Source organism: Drosophila mojavensis, unplaced genomic scaffold, assembly GCF_018153725.1.
Source record: "Drosophila mojavensis isolate 15081-1352.22 unplaced genomic scaffold, ASM1815372v1 contig_16, whole genome shotgun sequence".
Lineage (NCBI taxonomy): Eukaryota > Metazoa > Arthropoda > Insecta > Diptera > Drosophilidae > Drosophila > Drosophila mojavensis.
In genome coordinates this window covers 3648599-3671664 of record NW_025318693.1, presented here as the reverse complement: position 1 = coordinate 3671664, position 23066 = coordinate 3648599, and the positions used below count along the sequence as shown (strand labels likewise).

Sequence of the window (23066 nt, the reverse complement as noted above, 5' to 3'; positions counted from 1 at the left end):
TGTATTTATATTTAGACAGTTAACAACTTAGTATAAGAAACACATTGAACTTAGGCAACTATAATTAATCCCCTCTCTCTCTCTCTCTGTCTGTCTGTCTCTCCCTCTCTTGATAAGCCTAGTTTCTCTCCCCCCTCCGCATCGGTGCCGAAATTCGAAATTACTCGCTTGCTGCGACTTACTTTGCTAGGCTAGGTTATACTACAATTTGCATAATTTAACATAGATATAATATTTATATAGTGCGCATGCACACGCACACACACACACATACGCACAGATTGTAGGTAAATCTACGTAAATCGTTTTCGTATGCATGACAATATAATTCAATCATGTTGGCCCTACACTGCCGTCCAGCAAAAGTGTCGCGCTGCATCAGTTCTACTAAATTATGCCTGAGACACCAACTGAAATTTCAAGTCTCTCTCTAACATTTTTAAAGCAATTAAAATTTGGTGAATTTAATAAAAATTATTTGCAGTAGAAAAATATTTAATTTTCTTTTATTTTATTATTTTTTATTACTAGAAAACTCAAATTTCCTCATAACAATACTTTTAGAATTTGACAAAATATTTAAATGAAATTTCGACTATAAATTACACCTAGATTTCACTGAAAATGATTTAAAATTTTCATAATTTTCACATTTCAAAAGCAAAAGAAAATGAATAAAATAAAATGAAAATTCTGTTAATAATTGTGCTAGCATTACTCAAGTCAAAAGACTAAAGAACCGAAAAAACATTGCCTAAACTTCTGCCACTAGGATTCCATTCAAGCGCAGCTAGACAACTTTTTTCGCCACCAGTGTACAACGGCTCTGAGCAGGCTGTTTCAGGCAGGTGCACATTGTTTGACGCACCCAAATACATATGTGATAATAATACAATGGCAATTGCCGGTGCTCTAGTTGTATTAACACAACAAAAGGCCATCAACAACTTATTTTGCGTGTTTTCTGTTTTGATAATATTAACACTTTACAGTGCGCCTAATATGTATATGTATAGGTATAGGTATGTAAATGTTTATCGTATAGTTGTGTGCATATTCCTATGGCTTAAGCCGTGTACCGTTATCGCATAGTCATTGAGTGCACAGAAACAAAACAATGGAAATACAAAAAGGAATCGTTTAATTATCGCAATTGTTCCAAACTCTGTTCTCGTTTAGTTTATCATTTATTGCTCTGGTAAACGGATCAGTCGGGATTGTGAGGAGAAGACATAATAATCATAAAACACACGACAAAGGGCGTGGTCGCGGCAACTATGAGGACTTTGCTGCAGCCCAAAGGAGGCGTGCAATTGTGTTAGCTGCCCGACAATCATGATCATTATCATCATTATCATTATCATTATGATTAATATTATTATTAGGATTATCATTATTATTATCATAGTTCATACATATAAAAGAAATTAGCAAGAACACAATAAAAAACACATTTTGCAAGCAAAATAATAAACAGCGAATTTAAGTTGTCGTTTTGTTGTTTCCATTTTTCTGTTGATTTTTTTTTTTTTTTTTTTTTCATCGTTGTTGGTTTCTTTTGTTTTTGTTTGTTATTTGACAGTGTGTCATCATCGTCAATCGTTAATCGTCATCGTTGTCAATCCGGATCCTGCACCAGGATTGGTCACTTCGCTTGCAAACATCACAAATCAGTTCCTAGTCATTAGTAACGCTCTCCCATTCAGCTCTATATTTAAATGTAATAGTAGTAGTAATAGGTAGTTGCTATATTATCTCTATCCACGTGGCATGGCTACGATGGCGGGCGGGCGGGCGGTCGGTCGATCGGGAGGTCTGCCTGTCTGCCTGTCTGTCTGTCTGTCTGCCTGTAAATGAATCAACGAGTCTCAGCCTGATTGTAGCTCTCTCGCAGCTGCCTTTCAGCGCCTAATGCAACTCGATGAACTGATACAGCGCTCGCGGCACAACGCCCTCATACTGGAGGCTATGCTGCTTGATGGTGCGCGCCGCCAGACACGCCAGCGTTGTATACTTCATGGGATCGACGATCTTGTGCAGAGGTGTGGGCGCCAGCAGGCTCTCGAACGTCTCGCCAGCATCGTTCTTTGTGTCCTGTTTCGTATAGAGGGCGGCATTTGATTAGATTAGACAATACTTAAATTGTGCACTCTCTCAATTTATATTTACCAGATGTGCGCCACCCTGGAGCAAGGTCTGGGCCAATGGCTCGATATATGGCTGGAGTGTGGCGGCTAGATGGAGCGGCGTATTTCCCGAATCATCCACGGCATTCGGATCGGCGCCCACCTCGAGCAGCGCCTTGGCCAGCGACACGGATGGGAACTGGCAGGAGGGATACCGGCCGACGAGTGTGCCCTCGCGATAGCAGGCGTAGTGCAGGGCGGTGCGGCCAAAGCGCACGTGGACATTGAGACGGTTGAGGCGGTACAAGGCGTTCATCACCTGGCGCCGCATCTCCGGACAGAAGCTGTCCGAGTCGAGCAGCGAACTGAGCAGGCAACCAATGTGCAGGGCACTGACCAGAGTGCGACTTAGTGCATTGGGATCGTGATTGCAGTCGTGTTGGTGCGCCGACAATAACGTGGTCGATGACGACGCTGACGTTGAGCTGGCGGTTGATGATGATGATGATGATGATGATGAGGAGGAGCTGGAGGACGATGATGATGTCGATGATGAGGATGGCGATTGAGTTAGCTGCTTGTTGCCGCAGGGCAGCAGCTGCTGATGTTGATGCTGCTCCAATGTAAATGCCTGACCACGCTCCACCTCCAGCACAGCCTTGTGAAAGATGGTCAGCATGCCATCGGCCTCAATGGGCGGCACGATCCGTCCGCGCGGCAACAGGCGCCCCGCCTCCACCAGCATAAAACTGAACAGCTCGGCAAAGGAAAGTAATGAGGATTGGGTCATGGGGCTCAGTGGCTGCAAGATTTTCTGTTGCATAGTCAAAGCATATGACCAGAGTTCAATGCAGCGATCGAAGCGGCCAGCGTCTGCGTAGTGTGCGCCCCTGCAAGACCAAGACGATTCGATTATTAACCATGTTAGCCACATTAGCCACAACTTACCTGAAGCGAATGTAGTAGCTGGTGTCCGGATGCGTCGGTCCTAGAATGCGCTGTCTGATGACCAGCGCCTGCATGCGCATCTCATCCGGATCGAGAACCAGCTCCTCCAACTCCTCTATGGTGGTCACTTCGGTGACCATCTCGTATGCCGGCACCGGTTCCTGCACCTTTTTATGCAGCTGCGGCTCCTGTGCTCGCTCCTCAAGCGCTCGCCGCCACAGCGACAGCGCGACGGCCATATCACGTTTCTTGTCCACATATGTTGCACCCAGCAGTTCCAGTGCATCGATTCTCGCCATCCGACTCACGCACGGCAGCGTTATGAGGTGCTCCACAATGGGCATGTGTCCAGTCACACTGGCGGCCAGCAGTGGCGTCATGCCATAGTAGTCCACGTCCATGGTGGCGCCATGCTTCAGCAGCAGCTGCAGTATTTGCAGCGAGCCCGACTCCGCGCAGTCGTGCAACGCCGTATTGCCCTTGATGCTGCAGCGATTCACGTCCGCATTCAGCGAGAGCAGATACTGGGCGATGCGATAGTGTCCCTTGTAACAGGCAATCATTAGACAGGTGTGCCCATGCCGGTTGGCCACCTCAAAGTCTGCAAGCAACAAGCGAATCTCAATCATCGATTTGGAATAACAGAGAACACTCAACACGTCTACTCACCTGCGCCGTGATGTACCAAGTATTTGACAATTTCGTAATGTCCGTCGAAGCAGGCGGCACGCAGCGGGGTCGAGTTCGTTCGCGTCGTACTGTTCACGTTGGCAAAGCGACGCACCAGCATCTTGACAATGCCCAGATGACCCGCTGCTGCGGCACACCACAATGGCGGCGCATCCTCAATGGGCTCGCCGTCAAAGCTCACGGAGCCCACCTGTTCCACATCGGCGCGACACTTTGTCAATAAATATTCTACAATGTCGTAGTGTCCATTGCGACAGGAGATGACCAGCGGTGTGGCTCCATTCACTTTAGCCGATATCAAAGCCGAAATTTCAGCAGGGCTCTTGTTGTACAGCACATTCTAAAAATAAAAATTTTTTAAACTCATTAATATCAATCATATGCAAATATAGGTAATTTCATATATTAAAATATAAGCATAAGCACAAAAAAAAAAAAAAAAAAAAAAAAAAAAAAAAACCATTTACTTAAAAAACTGATAAAAGAAATTTATTTAGTATGCAAACGAATGTATACATGTTGCAGCAACATGCACATAATGTTGCTGCAACATGTGACAATTCAAACTTGCGTGCTCAAACCAGAATGTTGCTGCAACATGAGTTTCACACAAATGTTGCTGCAGAAAAAATTCCCTCAACTAACTTGTTGCCGCAACGTGAAATTGCCTACAATTCAACAATATAATATACATATATCCACATAAAATATTTATATTTTGTTCAAAGAATTTTTCTTAGTACCATGACGAATTTATTGTCGAAATAGAACGAATCTATATACAATAATAATATTATATGTACATATATATCTAATTTATTTCTTTTTGTGTTGTGTTTCGCAAATGTATACATATTTATTTTACTAACTACGCAAAAGTCTTAAAAAGAAAAAAAAAAAAAAAACAATAAGTAATGTGTTAATAAAATTAGAAAGTGTTTGCAAATTACTGTGAAAAATTTATGTATTAATAATACTTTTCAAATATATATTTGGCTGCAGGTACAAAATAAGGCAATAAGCCAGAAAGCCTAATTGTTTGAACATAATCAAACAATTTCACTTATTATATATTATGATCAAATGGAAATTCCTTAAGCTACTATTTTTGAGTATATTTTACAATTGTTTATAGCGGCACGACCGGTTGACTATTTTAATAGAAATGAAAAAAATGTACTATAATTTATATAAGTTTATTTTGAATTATAAAATAAACAACACGTTTTAATAGATGAACAAAAAAAAAAAAAAAAAAAAAAAAACAAGAAATAAACAGCTTTTGTTTTTAGAAGTTCCTTCATGCAGTACACACATTCGTATCTCCCTCCCTCCCTTTGTCATCTTTCTATCTATATATAAGTATGTGTATATCTCTGTTGTGTTCCTCTTTCTCTCAATCGGTGTCGCTATCTCTCTCTGTTTTCCTCCCTATCTCTATCTTTCTCTCTCCTCCTATCTCTATCTCTCTCTCCCTCTGTCTATCATTCTCCCTGCCGCTCTCTCTATCTCTCACGTCTCACCATCTATTTTCGTCCCTCTATCTCTTTCCAACTGTCTATCTATATCTGTCTTTCTTTCTATCTCTCTTTCTATTTATCCACCTAACTCTCTTTTTTCTTTCCTTCCATCGTTCTCTCTTTATCCACTTCATTTTATAGCTTTCCTCTTGACCTTTAGAGCATCAAGTCGTCGTTATTCGTTTGCTACCTGTTCACTTCAAGTTTATTAGCATTGTTTTTTTATTATAATTATTATTATTATTTTTTTTATTTTTTATTTTTTGTGCATGCCAATTTTAAATTGAATTTCATTGATGTCAAACGTGTTTTATTTTTGCTGTATGTTAATTATGCTATGGGTGGAGACACCTGTGGACTGTGATGCGATGCGACGCTTGTGTTGACTCGACGCACGTGTCGAGCAGTGATTAAAATGTGAACAGGTGAGCTAATGAGCAATTGGTACCAGGTAAACAGGTACATAAATAATTGATATAAATGTCATTCTTAATGGGTGCTGACTGTAGTTGTCGATCTATTATTTAAAGAAAATCATATTACAATGATTTAGCAAAATGTCAACGGAATTCCGTTTGTAATGTGATACAGTACAAATATTAATGAAATAAAAATAAAAAATAAAAAATTATGAATTAATATTAAAAAAACTTGTTTGACTGGCAAATAAATCAGCATAAAGTATGGCGAGTTAAGCTCTCTTCTATTTATAATGCATAGCAAAACGAAAAATAATTAAAAATTATATATGCATATATTATACACACAATACATACACATATACTTTGTCAATAAATTTGAATGAATATTGTACGAAACATTGGCAAGCATCAAAAGTTAAGGCAGAGACAGTCTGGCTCAGTTCTGATTTGCCGATTCGACGTCTATTGAACCAGTTGAGGTGTCATTTTAGCAGCTGACGTTGAGCTTCAATGATAATTAAATATTGATAGGGAAATAATACAATATATATATTTGCACGTTCGCACAAAGCGGGGTCAACATGATTTCACTGGGCATCCAGTTTACTAGTAGTTTTTCCATTTTCAATGCAATCTTTGCTTGCAACAGCATCTGATGCATGATTCTGAGATGCATTTCTGAGTCAATAGGCGAGTATCGGGTGTGCCCGATTAGCTAATACTCTGTATACATATGTGTATACACACAGTTTCACACATATATAGAAGCACGCGCTTCACTAACTGCGCAGCACCTGAACTTGTACTTTCCACAGCTGCCAGCTAGAAGAGTATTGTTTCCAGAAGTGTGATGTGAAATTTCTCTAATATTTTCAGTACATAATGGATAAATATATAAATATGAAATAATATATATAAATAAACATTAATATTTATGAACTTCTTATGAGACTGCTTTAAAGTAAATTAAAATATTTAAGAAATTTAATGAAATGGTTTATAAAATAATGCAAAGCTAGTCTATAAGCTATAGCTATAATATCTGCCAAGATCGTTGCAATTATTATATAAACAATCAGATAGTCACTCAGAAACTGATCCAGCATATGATTTATTTGCTCAGCCACGCCTTCTCTCGCCTGTTGCATACATATGCACGAAAACATCATACCCCTTGTAGACCATTTCAATGGACTCAGATTTATACGCCCTGTCTAGTCTGTTCTCAAACGAACATTCCCACAGCAGTCGTGTCTGACATTTCGGTTTTCGATCTTTGGCTATCAAACATTTGTTTACTTCCTCCATTGAAAAAAGTCGCACACGCATCAAGCACTTCAATGATAGGAAATAAAATGATTAGAGAAAACCTTGAAACGGGCACCAGAGCTCTTACGTATTTTAGTGAAATATACAGAACTTGGCAACTTGACTTATCAATCTCAATTAGAGCATTCGTCAAACGAAAAACCCCCAAGACGAAAAAAAAAACCAACGTCTCCGACAGTTGCCTAGAACCAGAAATACAAATAAAAATACAAACAAAAAATAAAAACCCATAAACAGAAAAGAAAAGAAAGAGCTGATAGCATTGGTATTTGAAGATCGAATACGCTAGCAAGCAAATAGATAAATGTATTAAAAAAAAGATAACATTTTAACTGATAACATTACTTTATGACAAGCTGGGAGTATCAGAGATAATACCCCAATAATACATCAACTTGATAATCATAATTTATGACGCACGATTTTGATTTTTTTTTTTTTTTTTTCAGAAAAAAAAACTGATAAGCCTGCTCTATCCATACTTTTGATTTCCCCAATCGAATTCTTGATCTCGCATTGACTTTATTTATGGTAAACTAACAAACTATTCTATACAGATATTTTAGATTATTTTAAATGGGGACTTGATGGTATAATATTTTCCGAAAACTGACTGATAAATATTGAAATAGTTTAAGCTTAAACAATATTTTACTCTGCATATTAACTTCCATGAAATACAAATTTTGTAAAATACTTAATATACTCTCTGCAAGGGCATGAAGATATTAGCATGCAGAGATTTATGAGCGCTGTGCTCGACTAGAAAATACCCTGAATCTAGGTGTTACATTATAGCCATACAATATTTCAGTTTTATACTCAAATTTAATGCATATATTTTAAAATTTTAATAAAATTTAATTAGAGAAATCGATTGAAATTTGATTTGTGAAGAAGACAAAAAGGCGAAGAAATGGAGAGGGAATATGTAGAGTCATATTATTCAACTGATGATATATTTATATAGACATAGTATTACATAGAATATTTTTGTTACTCATATTATTATTTGCCTGTCACATACGTTACCATAAAAGTATTCTAGACCGATTGGCATTGACTGCAGGGTATACAAAATCAACAGAAAACAAAAGCCACTGGGAGGGGAGCACTCAATCAAAAGACCTTGTGAATGCCGTGCGGCATTTTATTTTATTTTATTTTATTTATTTATTTATTCTTTTCGTTTGCTGTTTTTGTCAACAGCTAGCTATAATTCTCTTGACTGCTACTGCTGCTGCTGCTGGGAGAGTCAATCGTATTTTTTGTTTTTTTTCTTGTGTGCTCTTCTACAGAGTATAAGAATATCTTTGCTTCCTGAATTCGACAAAGACGCAGACTGGCAGACAAACATTTCTTTCTTTGTGATTCTTCTGCGTCATTTAATGGCCGCATATGTCTGCTTGTATCATTCCCACCCTCCCTCTCTCTATCTCTCTCACTCTCTCTCTATCTCTTTCTCTCTCTCATTTTGCTGGCCCAAGCTTTCGCGACGCTCGTGCGCGTGACGGGCACATTTTGGCAACATTTAGCAGGCAAACGCGTCTAGAAATTTTTGTGAAATTTTGCGTTTCAATAAAAACAACAACAGCCCGACAAGAATATATAATATGAATGTTACTTATATATATAAATATGCTTACATATATAAATATGCTCAAATAAAATGCAAATAAATATAAACAAAAATTTACGCATTCATATTTCAATTATATATCGAGAGCAATGCCTTTGCTTGACAGCATTGAATGTTTATAGCATCGCCATTGAGATCGCCAATCGCCCAATCTCCCCAGCCCCAACTCCCAATATCATGCCCCAACGACTTGGAATTGAGCATATTGGGCTACTGAACTTTTCGCTTTCAACGGAAGCCTCAAACAAACAAGCAACAACAACAACAACAATAGCAACAACAATTTGATGACGCGTCCAACGGCAGCTGTTTGCTTTTCCGCATTTATAACATACAAACAGATGCATAAACGCATGTATGTATGTATGTATGTACTAAACATATACGATAGAGAGCCGGTTCCCGGTTGCATATTCAATTAAGATTGAGCTCGGTTCACGCCAACCGTTTGGCGATGAGTCACAGCCACAGAGGGTGATCAGAATGCCGACGAGTGCCCCAAAGTCTCGCTCCAATCGGCACAAATCGTATTCAACGACAGACACACGTCTAAGTGACCCTCGGGTCAAACAAAATTTTGGGACAGCGGTGGGCGTTGATAGACGGAAGGTGGGCGAACTGTGCGATACACATATCAGCTGAAGCACGAGGTGCAGGGGAGAAGCAAACGAAGTCCAGAAGAGCTATAGTACACTCCATAGAGAGCAATAGTAGAGCTATATAGTATTATGGCAGAGGTATAGATAATTGATATGACCTCGCACATTTTGGACTCAGCGGCCAATTGAAGCACAAGTCAATGGGAAAAGTTTAGATAATTGTGGAAATACTGACATGTGGTCAATAAGTAATACGTATAGCCAGGCAATTGAACAAGCTAATTAAACAAATTCGTTGAATCTAGCTAGAACGATAAAGTATTTATTGCAAAGGAATAAATGAAATAAGTGACAAAAATGTTCGAGTTCTTTCAGTAAATAATGAGGGCATATGGAATTTATAATGAAATATTGATTATAATTATGAATACTTCATTATAAATTCTTTTATAAATTCCTGCTTAAGATCAAATATATAATAACATTGAGAACCTTTTGTTATGTTAGTATCACAATAGCAATAATATTGACTTGTAAAAAATATATATATTTTATTTGTATTGCGACGGCTAGTTATGAAAATTTTCGACTCGTCAAATAAATGTAAAAAATATTCATATAATCAAATTATATAAATACTAAAACAAAAAGAAATATTCTTAATACTATGTTGAATTTAATTAATTACATTAAACATACAATTATACAATATACAAAATAATTGTTATTTATTCACATATAAAATATATATAAATTTATATGTAAATATGTAACAATTTTTAGGTAAATCTGTTATTTAAACGTAACTAATAAATTATATGAATAATAAATAATAATAAGAACAAAGTAGACAAATGGATTCTAAACTAATTACTTTGCATTATAATTATGGCAATCAGTTAATTTTAATTGCAATAATAATCAAGTTCGATATCTGAATTTAAAATCTTATATGTTTAAGCAACAGCGCACAGAGTGCTCAACTTAATTGTTTTATTTATTTTTTTATAACTAAAAAGCTATTCAAACAATAATATGACAGACTTTTAGTCAGTCGGGCAGTTCTGTTAGTCAGCTGCTTGAAATTTCCCAGATCCGAACGTTTGCATGAGTCAAGCAGAAAAGGAGCACAAAACAATTGCGTCTTGCCTCAGAATTCACTTGATTTTGCTCATTTCACCGAAAGAAAACAAAACTGATTTAAAATTTCACTTCCCGCATATGTGTATATATAGATATACATATATATATAAAGATGTGTATATATGCGGGTAATTTGTTTTTAATTTGTATTTACTGCAGTTTCGCAAATTTTTGTCGAAAAAAAAAAAACACCAGACAGCTATACAAATTTGTATGTATATATATGCATGTATATACATATAAAAACAGATAATTGAAACAAGGTAAAAATTGTGTTTAATACTTGACATTTGTTCTCCATCAACGCGCTAGAAATCATGTGAAAGTGGAAACAGAAAAGTGACAGGGAAACATTTTTCACCTTGCCACATACCGTTATGAAAATGTCGAGCCGTTGAGCGCGAAAATCAAATGCGAATGAATAATAGGTTAACGCTAGTTTAAAGGCGATTAACAAATCTATTTCCGTGTAATAAACAATAAACAACTTTCCATTGTGGCCGCTAATGTTGTTGTTATTGTTGCTGCTGTTGTTGTTGTTGTTGTTGCTTTGTGATCATTTTCTGTTTGCCGTGCACGCATAATTTATTATAATTTTGACATTGAACGAGTTCAATGTCGATATGCAGTAGTAGATAGATTTGATGTCTCGCCGTTCGCACAGCTCTTGACTGGCTCTTGGCTCGGCTTTGGTGCGTTCAACCGTCAACTTAGAGGTTTACCCCTCGCCGATATTCAAATCAGCCACGTCGCTGCTCAATTATTTGGCTTATTTGTTAGCTAAACTGGCGCGACTGCGCAGTCGGCTCAAGGGTGTCAATTAAAATATCTATGTATAAAAGAAAACAACAAAATATACTAAAAGGCGAGCATAGCTCTTCAGTTGAGGTCAACGGTGCTTTTTAACGGGTTCAACAAGAGCAGCAGAAGGAGAAGGCAAAGGAGACGACACACAACATTCAATCTGATATCAGCAGACAAGACCAATCAAATATCTGGCAACGAGCAATGCATATTATAGATATATATAGTAACTTATATAAATCTATGTATGTATATATATATTTATGCATGCTGAAGTTCACACGTTGCAGGGTCGAGGCCAGGGTCGATTTTGAGGCGATTTGTTTTAATGCGCTATGGAAAAAAACGCCTCTAAGCTAAAAAATATTTATAATAAAAAAATAAAACTGGTATTTCTGAGTATTATTACTACTCGAACAGAATGCAATAAAACATAATTGAATGTACAAAAGAACTAAAAAAAAAAAAAAAAAAAATTTAAATTCTATTAATCAATGGGAACCTATATATCTCTTGAAGGCTGTAAGCTGAACCGGTTTGAAAATTTAACCAATTTGCCAAAATGTTAACCAAACCAGTTAATCAAAAGAAGAACAAATAAAGAAATTCGAATTAAGCGAAAAAAAAAACTTTTAACTCACACAAATTGACTTCATTAACACAGATGAGCTAGTTCATGAACCATCTTATAGATTCAATAAGCAAATTGAAATGCGGACAACTTTTACTTTATATGATATATACAATATTTATTATATAGTATTAGCTAAAAAAAAATATATATTATTTTAATATTTCAATGTTTTATTCCATAAAATTATTACTTGTAAAATATTCCAAATTATTTTAAACTCTAAATTCATTCCAAATTTAAAAACATACTAAGATATATATAAATATGCATATAAATATTTCAGTAATAAACTACAAAAAAGACTTCAATGTGCAAAAATATAAATAAATTAACATGACACTAAAAATCTGTTTATGTCAACTGAACAACCATATATGGAATAAAACACTTAAATTTTAATTAACAAATTAGTTCAGCAAAGCATTTTAACTAAATTATTTCCTTGAACATAAAAAGTCAAGTCACGTTGACAATTGGAATATATATCATATGTACATACATATAGTATGTTGTATATATATTTATTTAGATATATAAATATATACTATAATTCTTCTTCAGGTACAAACAAAAAATAAATTATATTTTTTAATAACAAAGTTAAAAACAAAACCTTTTGTTTTATTATTTATATTTTATCATTTATATATATTATTTATTATTTAAACAATTATGCAGATGTGAATGGATTCATTCATTTTAGTTTTAATTTAAATTGTTGAGTTTTATCTCAGTTTTTTATTAGTTCGACTTTAGCTAAATACCATTAAGTTAACTACGACCAGATCATATATCAACAAATAAACATAAACAGTGAGTATCTCTATATACATTTGTATATGTTATACTTATGTACAATACATACATATGTATGCAAGCGGCTAGATACGCACTCAGCGCCTGACGCAGCTGATAATATAATGCCCTATGATGGGCGTATAATCAGCAGGAAGGCATTCACATTGTTATGAGGAGTATTGTTGCTTTAGTTAATCGTGCGACGAGCTTCAAAGTCATGACGCTTCGACAAACAGCAGCAACAGCAGCAACAGCAGCAACAATAACAATAACAATCCAAACAAAACAAAATACAACCGACAAGAGATACAGCTACAGATAAAGATGCAGATACAGCTGAAGCTATAGCTGAAGCTATAGCTACAACAAAGCTTCAGATAGATAGTTGGTTATATGTAGATGGAGTAGCTCGTAGCGCAGTAGCACGCAATATGCTCGACTAAGTGCCAATGCCTTCGGCTCTGACGGCACAACATCGTAGATGAGTACACTGCGAGAAATATGTTGAGCACTTCCAATGCAAAGCTCTCCTTTAAGCATAGCTCTTCATAATTACATCTGTGTTATATAACATATAGGACACATTAAAAGCATCTTATATACATATGTTTATTTTTTTTTTATTTATTTATAAGGAACACTTTATTTTATATCAGTATTTACACAAGTGTGAGTGATTTACATGTGAAAGTTAAGAGTACAGGCCATAAACCTTTTCTGCTTAAATGTTAATATTATTTGTTCAGGAAATTTAATTACATTTAGAAACATTATTTTTGAAGGAAAAGTATAAACAAAAACCTCGTAAATTGACTTAAAGACTAAAAACTTAAAATTAAAATTAAGACTAATTGCTTATTGCTTATAAGGGTTCATTACTGTTTTGTAAATGTAGGTAAGATGAATAACTACAACGGGTTACAAAATTTGTGTGCAACTTAGTCAATCTATCTGACGCTAGTTCGACTCTGGCAATATAGTGTAGCTCCGCAGTAGGGTAATGCCACGGGAGATTAAATATTCTTTTTAATATTTTGTTTTGCAAGACTTGGATTTTACAGATATGAGTCTTAGCTATATCAGCCCAAACCGGAGCCCCGTAAAAAATTGTGGACTGGAAAATTGATCTAAATAGGTACATTTTATTTTCTAAACTTAGTCGAGAGTTCCTATTTATGAATGGATATAACACTTTAATTAATATATTTGTTTTTTTAATAATAAATTGGACGTGATCAGAAAAAGTTAATTTTTTTGTCTAACAAGACACCAAGATATTTAACATTGTTCTCCCAGTTAATGTCTACTTGGCTTAGATTAATAGGATGTAGAGGAATATAATTATTTTTCCTATTTCTTGTAAAGTATATTGCTTGGGTTTTTTCCGGATTTATAAGAATTTTCCACTTAGTAAAGTACGCAACTAGAACGTTAAAGGCTGCTTGGAGAGAATCTGAGATATCGGTTGCCAGTTTACCAGAGCAAAGGATTGCCGTATCATCAGCGAAAATGGATGCCGTGCATCCACTTAAAGCAGGGAAGTCGGATGTATAGATATTATATAATATTGGGGAGAGGCAGGATCCTTGCGGGCAACCTGCAGGAATATAACTTGCACGTGAATGAGCATCGCCTATGTACACTGTAAAGAATCTGTCTTTCAAGAAACTGCGTATTATTTTAATAATCTGCAATGGGAAATGTAAGAGGTTCATTTTGTACACAAGTCCTTCATGCCATACAGAGTCAAAGGCCGCTTTAATGTCTAGCAAGACCATACCCGTAGATTTGGAACTACTAAAATTGGCCTTGACAATTTTTTTAATTCTACCCAGAGGTTGAATGGTATTGTGTTCACGACGGAAGCCATACTGAAGAGGCGAAAGGACATTATTACTTTCAGTAAAGTCAACTAATCTTTTCTTAATGACTTTCTCTAGGATTTTACTGACTGATGAAAGCAGACTTATTGGTCTATATGATGTAGGGCATTCAGGAGGCTTGTTTGCCTTTAAGATGGGAATGACTTTAGAGATCTTCCATTTATGTGGAAAATATCCGAGGCGTAGGCACTCATTAATAAGGAATGAAAGAAATTTGACTCCTTTACGAGGGAGGGCTTTTAGGCACACATTTTCAATGTTATCCAGACCTGGAGTCTTCTTGGATTTAAGCTCTTTTAAAATCGAAGATACCTCATGGACATTTGTCAGGTATGATTCGTCGTGGTCAACAGGCAGGGAGTCCAATAACCCCGTGAAACTGTTGACCTCAGAGCTAGTGGATGGATCACCGAGGTTAGCTGAGTGCGAATGGTTCAAGGCGAACAATGATGCTAATAGTTCGACTTTCTTATCGGCACTTACGAAATTTTGCTGATTGTGTGTGAGTGTGGGTATTCCACTGTATTTCTTCTTGATGACTTTTGAAAGCTTCCAAAAGGGGGAAGAATTTTTTTCTAGCGAGGATAAGAGATTATTCCAGTTCTCGTTTCTGAGTTTGGATAATTCAATATTAACTAGTTGGCTGAACCATCTAACTAGAGTCAGATCACATATATTTCTGCGTCTCAACCAATTTCGACGGTGCCTGTTTCTAAGTTTTATTAGAGAGATTATATTAGGAGGTAGAGCTTTGGGAGAAGATTTGATTTCTCTTTTAGGAATACTGTGCTCTTTAGCTGCAACGATCACTAAGCTAAACAAATTTATTAAATTGTCTATGTCGTCCTGCGAACTAGCGGGGAAGGAGTCGCAGTCTGGTAATAGTCGGTTGATTGTTCTACCAAACACAGTCCAGTTTGCGTTTTTGATATCATAGAAGAATTTTTTTAACTTTAGTGTAATTTGAGTGCAGTATTGTTTGGACAGGGAGATGATCCGAGCCTAGATCATTTATTGCTATAGTATTGGATAACAGTTGACAGTTGTTTGAAACAAATAAGTCTAGCGTAGACGATTGATATCTAGCACTCGCTGGTACATAAGAGTGTTCATTAGGGAAATGAACTGTAAGTCCACGAGATAATGAGAAGTTGTACAGCAATGATCCCCAGACATTTGCTCGGTTACAGCCCCAGAGCCTGTGTCGGCTATTAAAATCTCCTCCTAACACTAAGTTTCCAGGAGTGCGGGTTAATAGTCGCAAATCATTTGTAAAGATTTGTTTTTGAAGGGGGTCCGCTCGACCACCACCAAAATAACAGCAAAACAGTGAAGTGCAGGTAGTTCCGTTAATGGTAATATTTATGCCAATAGATTCGATTAAATTTGTGTTAGGGAGGGGAAGCAGGGTATGGCGAATAGATTTTTTAATAATAATGGCAACCCCTCCTCCTCTTCTACTAGATCTGTCACATCTGTAACAAAAGTAATTATTGTTTTTAATTGATAATGAGCTGTTAAGCCAGGATTCAGTTAGTAGACAGATATCTACATTTTCTCTATTTAAGAAAGCAAAAAGCTCATCTTTCTTATTTTTAACGCCTCTAGCGTTCCAAGTTATAATTGAGAGATGATCAAACATTATGTACGAACTTGCATGCCAATGATGTTATTAATTCGAATTGGTCTGCCTTGGTCTTGCAGTTTCTTAAGTTTTTTATAAGCTCAAATGTAAGGGACTTGATCTCCTCCAAAGAGAAAAGATCCTTGTTGACATTAGGAGTGTGATTGCCATTATGGTTAACCCATCTGGCGCTTGAATGAAAATTTGATTTACTTAGCGTATTAGGGAACGCATTGGAGTAATCAAGCTGTGGTGGCAAAGAAATATTAGTACGATTGGGTCTTACTTGATGCGACCGATATTGAGATCTTAGATTTAGGTAACTAATCCTACTAGGGCAGTTAGCGTCGTTGGATTTATGTGAACCATTACAGTTGGCACATTTAACAGTAGATCCATCCGGACATTCAGCGGTTTTGTGAGGTCCAGCGCAGTTAGAGCAATACGACTTCACGGCGCAGCGGTTTGAGCCATGACCAAACATTTGGCAGTTGTAGCATTGAGTTATTTGGTGACTGGATTTCTTTTGATACTCCCACTTCACTCTTACATAGTTGATAACTGAGTGGTTTTTTCTAAGCTCATTGAGTGTGATGGATTTTTTGGTGAAGAAGACCACGTATAGAATTAGGACAGTGTTGTTTGGTCTTTTTCGCTGAACCAGTTTAACATCTAGACAGTTTAGACCAAGACCGATAAGCTCATTTTTTAATGAAGAGGGATCCATTTTATCTAGCCCCAACAGCAGTGCTTTGTATGGCCTGTCATTTTTATCGGCGTAGGAGAAATATTCAAATTTTCCATGCATTACACTGCACGCGGCTTTATGGTCATTTATATCGACGCAGTGGAGCTTGATTCCAATTGAAATCTTTTTGATGGAATATTTAGTGCAATTAATTTGTTTGCAGATATTATGAATTTGATCCACTGTGCATTTGAGGACCGTTATTGGGGGAACATACACTTTGTTTTTAGAACTGATTTGCTCGAGCTCATCTTCATTATTATCAGTGATTTCGATCTCGTCGTTTGGTTGTATTAGTGTTTGCAACGGCGAGTAGTAGTTTTTGTTGGCGTTTGGTCGCTGACCAGTGTCTATTTTTAGCGCAGTGCGCTTTACTTTGGGCGACATAACGGTGTCCCCTGGAGATAAAGTTCGTTTTGTTCTTTTAATCGTGGACTTGTTTTTATTTTTATTTTCTTTGACAAGCTAATCCTTAGGTACGTGCGTACAGTAAGAGAGCTAGCACAAGACTGACATATGTTTATCTATATAAATAGAATGCATTTCGTCAAGCACGCTTAATAATAAATTAATATTTATTGTCGCAGTGATAAGCATTGTCAGATAAGCTCGAAGCCACATTTCACCGGAATTTGTGTTTGTTATGTAAGCAGAAGCGTTCAAAAATAAATCAATCTGAAATTTGATTGCTGGAAATATTTACTCAACTGCTGGAAAAATAAAGTCCAGAAGATTCTATGGATTGCAAATAAAATAGACAAAATATATAAATATATCAAATTCAAATATATAAATATAAATCAAGTTTACACAGAGCTTTCTAGAACTTTCCAATATTTCAGGTCAAATTTTGTGTTTAAATTTCTTTTCTTATATTTTCTGCTCTCATCTTTTGCTATATAGATTATATTTCACTGGCAAAAATTGTCAAATGCTTACTTTAATATCAAGTAAAAATTGAACAATTATTAAATATTTAACGAGCGTATGTTTTTTTCTTTGGCCAGTGTATGCTGATAATAGTGAAGATGATGCCAATGAACGCTATCGCACGCACCTAGCCTCAACACGCTGGACCCACAAGAGTTGCATTGTTTGTTTTAGTTGTTATTATTGCTACAGCAGCTGTTGTTGCTGATGCTGTTAATTGCTATTACTGTTGTTGTTGTTGCTTTTGTTGTTGCTGTTGCTGGCAACGCTTCTTGCTCATTGTGCGCTCAATGGGGTAAATGTTTTGTACACATGCGAGTCGAGTGCGCTCTATGCGCTGCTATGTTAAGATGGCAGCAGAATTGAAGTCAAAGCAAACCAGGCAACGAGCCGGAGATCGGGTCTGACCTTCCATTTACACACCGACCCACACACACACACACATAGAGACAGAATGAATAATCAAGAAGTAGTTAAATGGCAAACAAGTGAGAAAAAAAAAATAGCAGACCAATGAACGAGGCTGCAAATGCTCAAAAAAAAAGTTCAGCTGCAGCTGTCTCGCCTTCTATCTATAGCTTGCTCTTTCTATCTGTGTGTCTCTCTCTTTCGCTCTATCCCTCTCAGCAGCCTAAAGCTTGGCACTCGAATTCAAATTTGCGTTTTGAGGTTACCCTGGCAACAAATTGAATACAAACAATTCGCGCTGCAAATATTTAGCATAAAATAAAACTCAAGCAGCAGCCGAGCAGAGCGCAAAGAATCAGCCTCAACCTCAAAAACAGCTGTTAATCGACAGCAGCAAAAAGCACACATAACAGCCACACACACACACATGTATGTGTGCATGTATTAATTTGGCTGTGCAAAAAGCTTGGCATGAAAAATTAAATCTAATTTGCAAATGTTTTACAAATAAACAACTAGCAAACATTATATATGTATACATAAAGTTTTTTTTTTTAGTTTTTAGTTTTTAGCTTGATTCAAGCATGTATTAAACATGCATATTGAATTTTAAAAGGTTTTATTTTATTTTTGTTTTATTCAGTTACGCTAAGCAGTCCTTCACAGCGCCAGCTAACGGACTGAAGTATTATTGATTATTGATCGCAATTAACACGATTCGTCTTGCTCATTAACTGACCTTGGCCTATGCATTCAAAAATCTAAGCCTACTACTAAAAGTGCTTGAAAATTCATAAAAAATCCTGTTTCCTTATTTATGCACATATCTAAACAGTTTCATTTATTTACTCTTGATTCCAAGCCATTATATGTATGATTAACTTTATACATTGGATTCAGCTCTGTACATGTGTCATGCTTGTATGGGTATTTCAAACTTTGCAACTCGTGAATTGATTCTCGTTTTATAATCTAAATGGAATTTTACTTCAATTCTTAGGTTTACTTCCTGTTTGGCCAATCAGAAATTATATTTATGTTTTATTTCATGTCATTTCTAGCTAATTTGTTTTTGTCTCTAATCACTAATTTTCCATGATTTCAATTTTTCAATATTTGAATGGTTCCTTTTGTATTTGAATTTCACATGGAATAATAAGGTTTGGAACTGGTTCTTTTTGACAATTTCCTGTTTCGATTAAGCTGAAATCCTGTTTCATCACATTTGGTTTTTTTTAACAGTATCTCATATATGTAGGTAAAATTCGATAAAAGAATGATTTAATACGTTTTTAATTTGTAATCAAATTTTTGCAACAAGTACTATGATTCTGGTTTTTTATTATATATTAATTATGTATATAAACCCAATGTAGGCTCATCTATTTCCTGGTCTCACTGCTAAGTGAGGTTATTTAAATAGCTTCCCTACAACCTTTTACGATTCGCTATCGCATTTTAAGTACCCCAGCATATTCTTTTGCCCGACGCAAAGAAACCAAAACACATCCATCAAGTCATCTACATAGCCATCCAGCTGCGATCACGTAGCGTACTTCACAAATACGTATTGTTGTGACTTTAAGCGTAAAGTGGCACTTGGACTTCGACTGTATAAATTGTACTTATGTATATACATACAAGCATATATGTATATTTATTTACCACATGCGTACGATGTTTTGGATCTCATTTTTGGAATAAACAAAAGCAAACAACAAGAACAACAAAAGCAACAATAACAACACCAACATTATTGCCATCGAACTAAAACAAAACAAAAAATAGTTGAGTCGAGCTAGAAAAACCTGTTTCTTTTGCTAGAACTGTTGCACACTTGACGAATGAGATCGAGAACGAGATCGGAGCTAGTTCGCTCAATATGGTGCACTAGTTTCTTTCGGCTGCATGGGCACCTTGCAAACTAAATATGTATGTAGGCATATATATTTACTGTATATAAATATACATGTAGATATAGATATATATACATAAGCACATTTAGCCCAGGCAGAGGCTATTTTGGGATATCTTCACACACACACATACGCACACACGCACAGAGAATCAAGTTGCTTCCTGTCAGAGCGCAAGCAGCAGCAGCAAAAGCATCAATCGGCTGTCGGCACAAATGACACATTTTCGGAAGCCGAACCAGAACCTGAGCCGCAGCTGAGAGCTGCGAGCTGAGTCGAGAGCCGAGCCCAGTCAGGAAGTCTAAAAATGAACAAAACCGGTGCGAGTCGAGCCTTTCTGAGCTTCGGAGCTGGTGAGTGAACGCACTCAAGGATAACTGACAGCACACACACATATGCATAAGAGCGAGATATTTATATTTGTAGTACATACACACATACATGCACATTGGTATGGCCCCTTGGTGGGCGTTGCTGCTGCTGCTGGGACTGTGTCTTGGGAAGGGGGCGCGGGCTACGACATAATATAAAACCAATCAAGTTGACCGTTTTGACAATCGCGGAAACGTTTAACGAAACCAAACTCAACGTGATCTCAGTCGTTAATTTTATATGTTTGCATTAACATGTTAACACAGGTAGAGTCAAAAAACGCTCAACAACGTGGCCCAAATACGAATCGGCACGATGAGATAAATGTATAAAAATTAAAATAATAATAATACTACTAAGCTAGCTAAAAATACTTGGTTAGACATCAAATACAAATCGACGCAAATTTTGCTATCATTGTCTTAGGTGCTTGGGTCTGTAGCTGATAAGATAACGAAACAGAGGAAGTGAATAAATGTGAAATGTGTTCGTGGAAAATGTAAAAATAGTTTGTCTAATGTGTGTAGATACTATAGCAATTTATTTAATTTTGTTTTTCTTGTTTCTTTTCATTACAAAATTTTTTTAATAAAATTGTTTGCTATTCTTATTCGCGTTGCTCAATAGCTGACTATATTCTAATAGAAAGTGGCGAGATTTTAATAATACTATATAAACATAATATATATATTTCACAAAATGTTTATATAAGGAATAAGTAAAGTCAAAGTCATACAGGCTCACGCACAAAGCATTAATAATTCTACAAATTAAAAACATTATAATCGATAGCAATAAACTTTGACAAAAATCTAACATATTACATACTAAATATTGACTTGTCAGAAACAAACAAAATACTTGTAAAGTGCATATTTATAAATAAAAAGAAATATAAATACATCCATAGCAAGAAAATGTACACATACGCATATGCAGACACACACACGCACACACAGAGCCAAACAGTCGCAGGGCAAACGAAGCCAAATGCAACAGCGCAATTGCACTGCGCCAATGTCAAGCCAGTGCACTGCAGTGTAGTCAAAGCTTAAGAACTTTATTATGCATAAAGCGTGCCACAGTCGGAGGGAGCTTGAGGTATATACACCTACAAGCACACACACATACATGTTATGCATGTGTGTACATTTGTATTTGTTTGTGTTTTGGCTCTGTTGCCGAGCAAACCACTCTCTCGCTCTATGCTTCTCTGAACTCTCTCTCTGTCTCTCATTCTTTCAGCTTGATAGCAGCTCGCGTATGTATGTGTATGTTTGCGAGTGTATGGGTGTGTGTAGAATTTTATTGATTAGTCACAAGGCTGGCAGCACTGCAACATCAACAGCAACAGCACCAGCAGCTGAGTTGCGCTATGATTTTTGCTTGCAAGTTGCAGTTAGGTTGTCGCCCACGCATCTGCGACAGCCTTTGGCAATTGCAGCGCAGGTACTCACCTTCAATAGGGGCAGGTTATCATCGCGTGCAGCATTGAATATGATGAATTTGTCATCCATTTTCGAATTTGTGTTTGCTGTCGACTCAATATTACATAAATAACAACTTTGAAGCCTCACTCAGAATTTTGTTTTGTTTTTAATTTATATGTTTAGCAAACAGCCAAAAAATTATTTGTTTTTAATAAATTTTCTGCTGCTGCTTTCGTCGTTTGGTTGCGAGATTGAGATTTTTCACTGCCTGCTGTGGATGTTGTTGTTATTGCTGATGTGAACTGCTAGTAATTTATTTGTATGTATATATGTAGGTATGTGGGTATTTCTCACACAAAGAACTTTCAACCGAAAATAAATATACAATTCTTTCAATAATTGCACAATTATCGTCAGTCAACGTTATTGCTGAGTTTTTATTGCTCTGCTTCCGTGATTTGTTGCATTTTTCTTATTTTTTCTGCGCACTCTTCTTCGGTGGCAGCGGCGACGGCGGCCAAAAGCAGGAAGACCAATTTCTTTGTACTATTTCTCTTTTGTTGGGTCGCTTCTGCTGTGCGGCGCGTTAAAAAATCAACTGCATTTAAATTACGTCGCGCCAATCTTCTGTTGTTTACACTCTGCGCCAGCTTAGTTTCTTGCGTTTTAATCTTTAATTTTATTTATTTAAAACACACAAACAATCACGAGCGGCACGGTCGCGCGACGTCACGCACGGACAAGAAAAATATTACTGAAAATAACTCTGTTAACTTTTTCTTATAAGAGTGATCGAATAAAATTATAGTGATGGGCACGTGAGCAAAGTAGCCACACTGGTATTCTCACGACCAAAGTAGCAATATTCATATCCACTAAATTATATAGTGATGATTAAGAAAGCATTAAAAATATCAATATTAGTACGAATCATTTATACCTGCTACAAATTTTATATTTATTAAACTAGTAGCATTTTAATCGCGCGTGTACTAGAAATTAATCATCGCGCACCACACCACTCTTTTAACTCTATCGATATTCTGCTGAGTTAACATACAATGGATAAACGAAAAATAAAAATGTTCGACTGTTGAGGTATC

At 36.4% G+C, this 23066-nt stretch overlaps 1 protein-coding gene across 1 annotated transcript; it reads right to left on the bottom strand.

The window, feature by feature from the left end:
- Nucleotides 1-1124: 1124 nt before the first annotated feature.
- Nucleotides 1125-22723, bottom strand: LOC6573529 (protein fem-1 homolog CG6966). The gene is made up of 5 exons (XM_001999561.4): nucleotides 21991-22723; nucleotides 3744-4104; nucleotides 3075-3675; nucleotides 2170-3016; nucleotides 1125-2094 (listed from the first exon to the last, which is right to left on the bottom strand). The coding sequence occupies exons 1-5, from the start codon at nucleotides 22048-22050 to the stop codon at nucleotides 1909-1911; spliced, it is 2055 nt and encodes a 684-aa protein (XP_001999597.1). The 5' UTR covers nucleotides 22051-22723; the 3' UTR covers nucleotides 1125-1908.
- Nucleotides 22724-23066: the final 343 nt, after the last annotated feature.

Excerpts from the sequence above, each read along its gene's own strand:
- LOC6573529 (XM_001999561.4), bottom strand. The coding sequence starts at position 22,050 with ATGGATGACAAATTCATCATATTCAATGCTGCACGCGATGATAACCTG. Across the intron at positions 3,676-3,743 it reads CTTGGTACATCACGGCGCAG|ACTTTGAGGTGGCCAACCGG; the intron begins GTGAGTAGACGT and ends TGTTGCTTGCAG. Across the intron at positions 3,017-3,074 it reads AGCTACTACATTCGCTTCAG|GGGCGCACACTACGCAGACG; the intron begins GTAAGTTGTGGC and ends TTGGTCTTGCAG.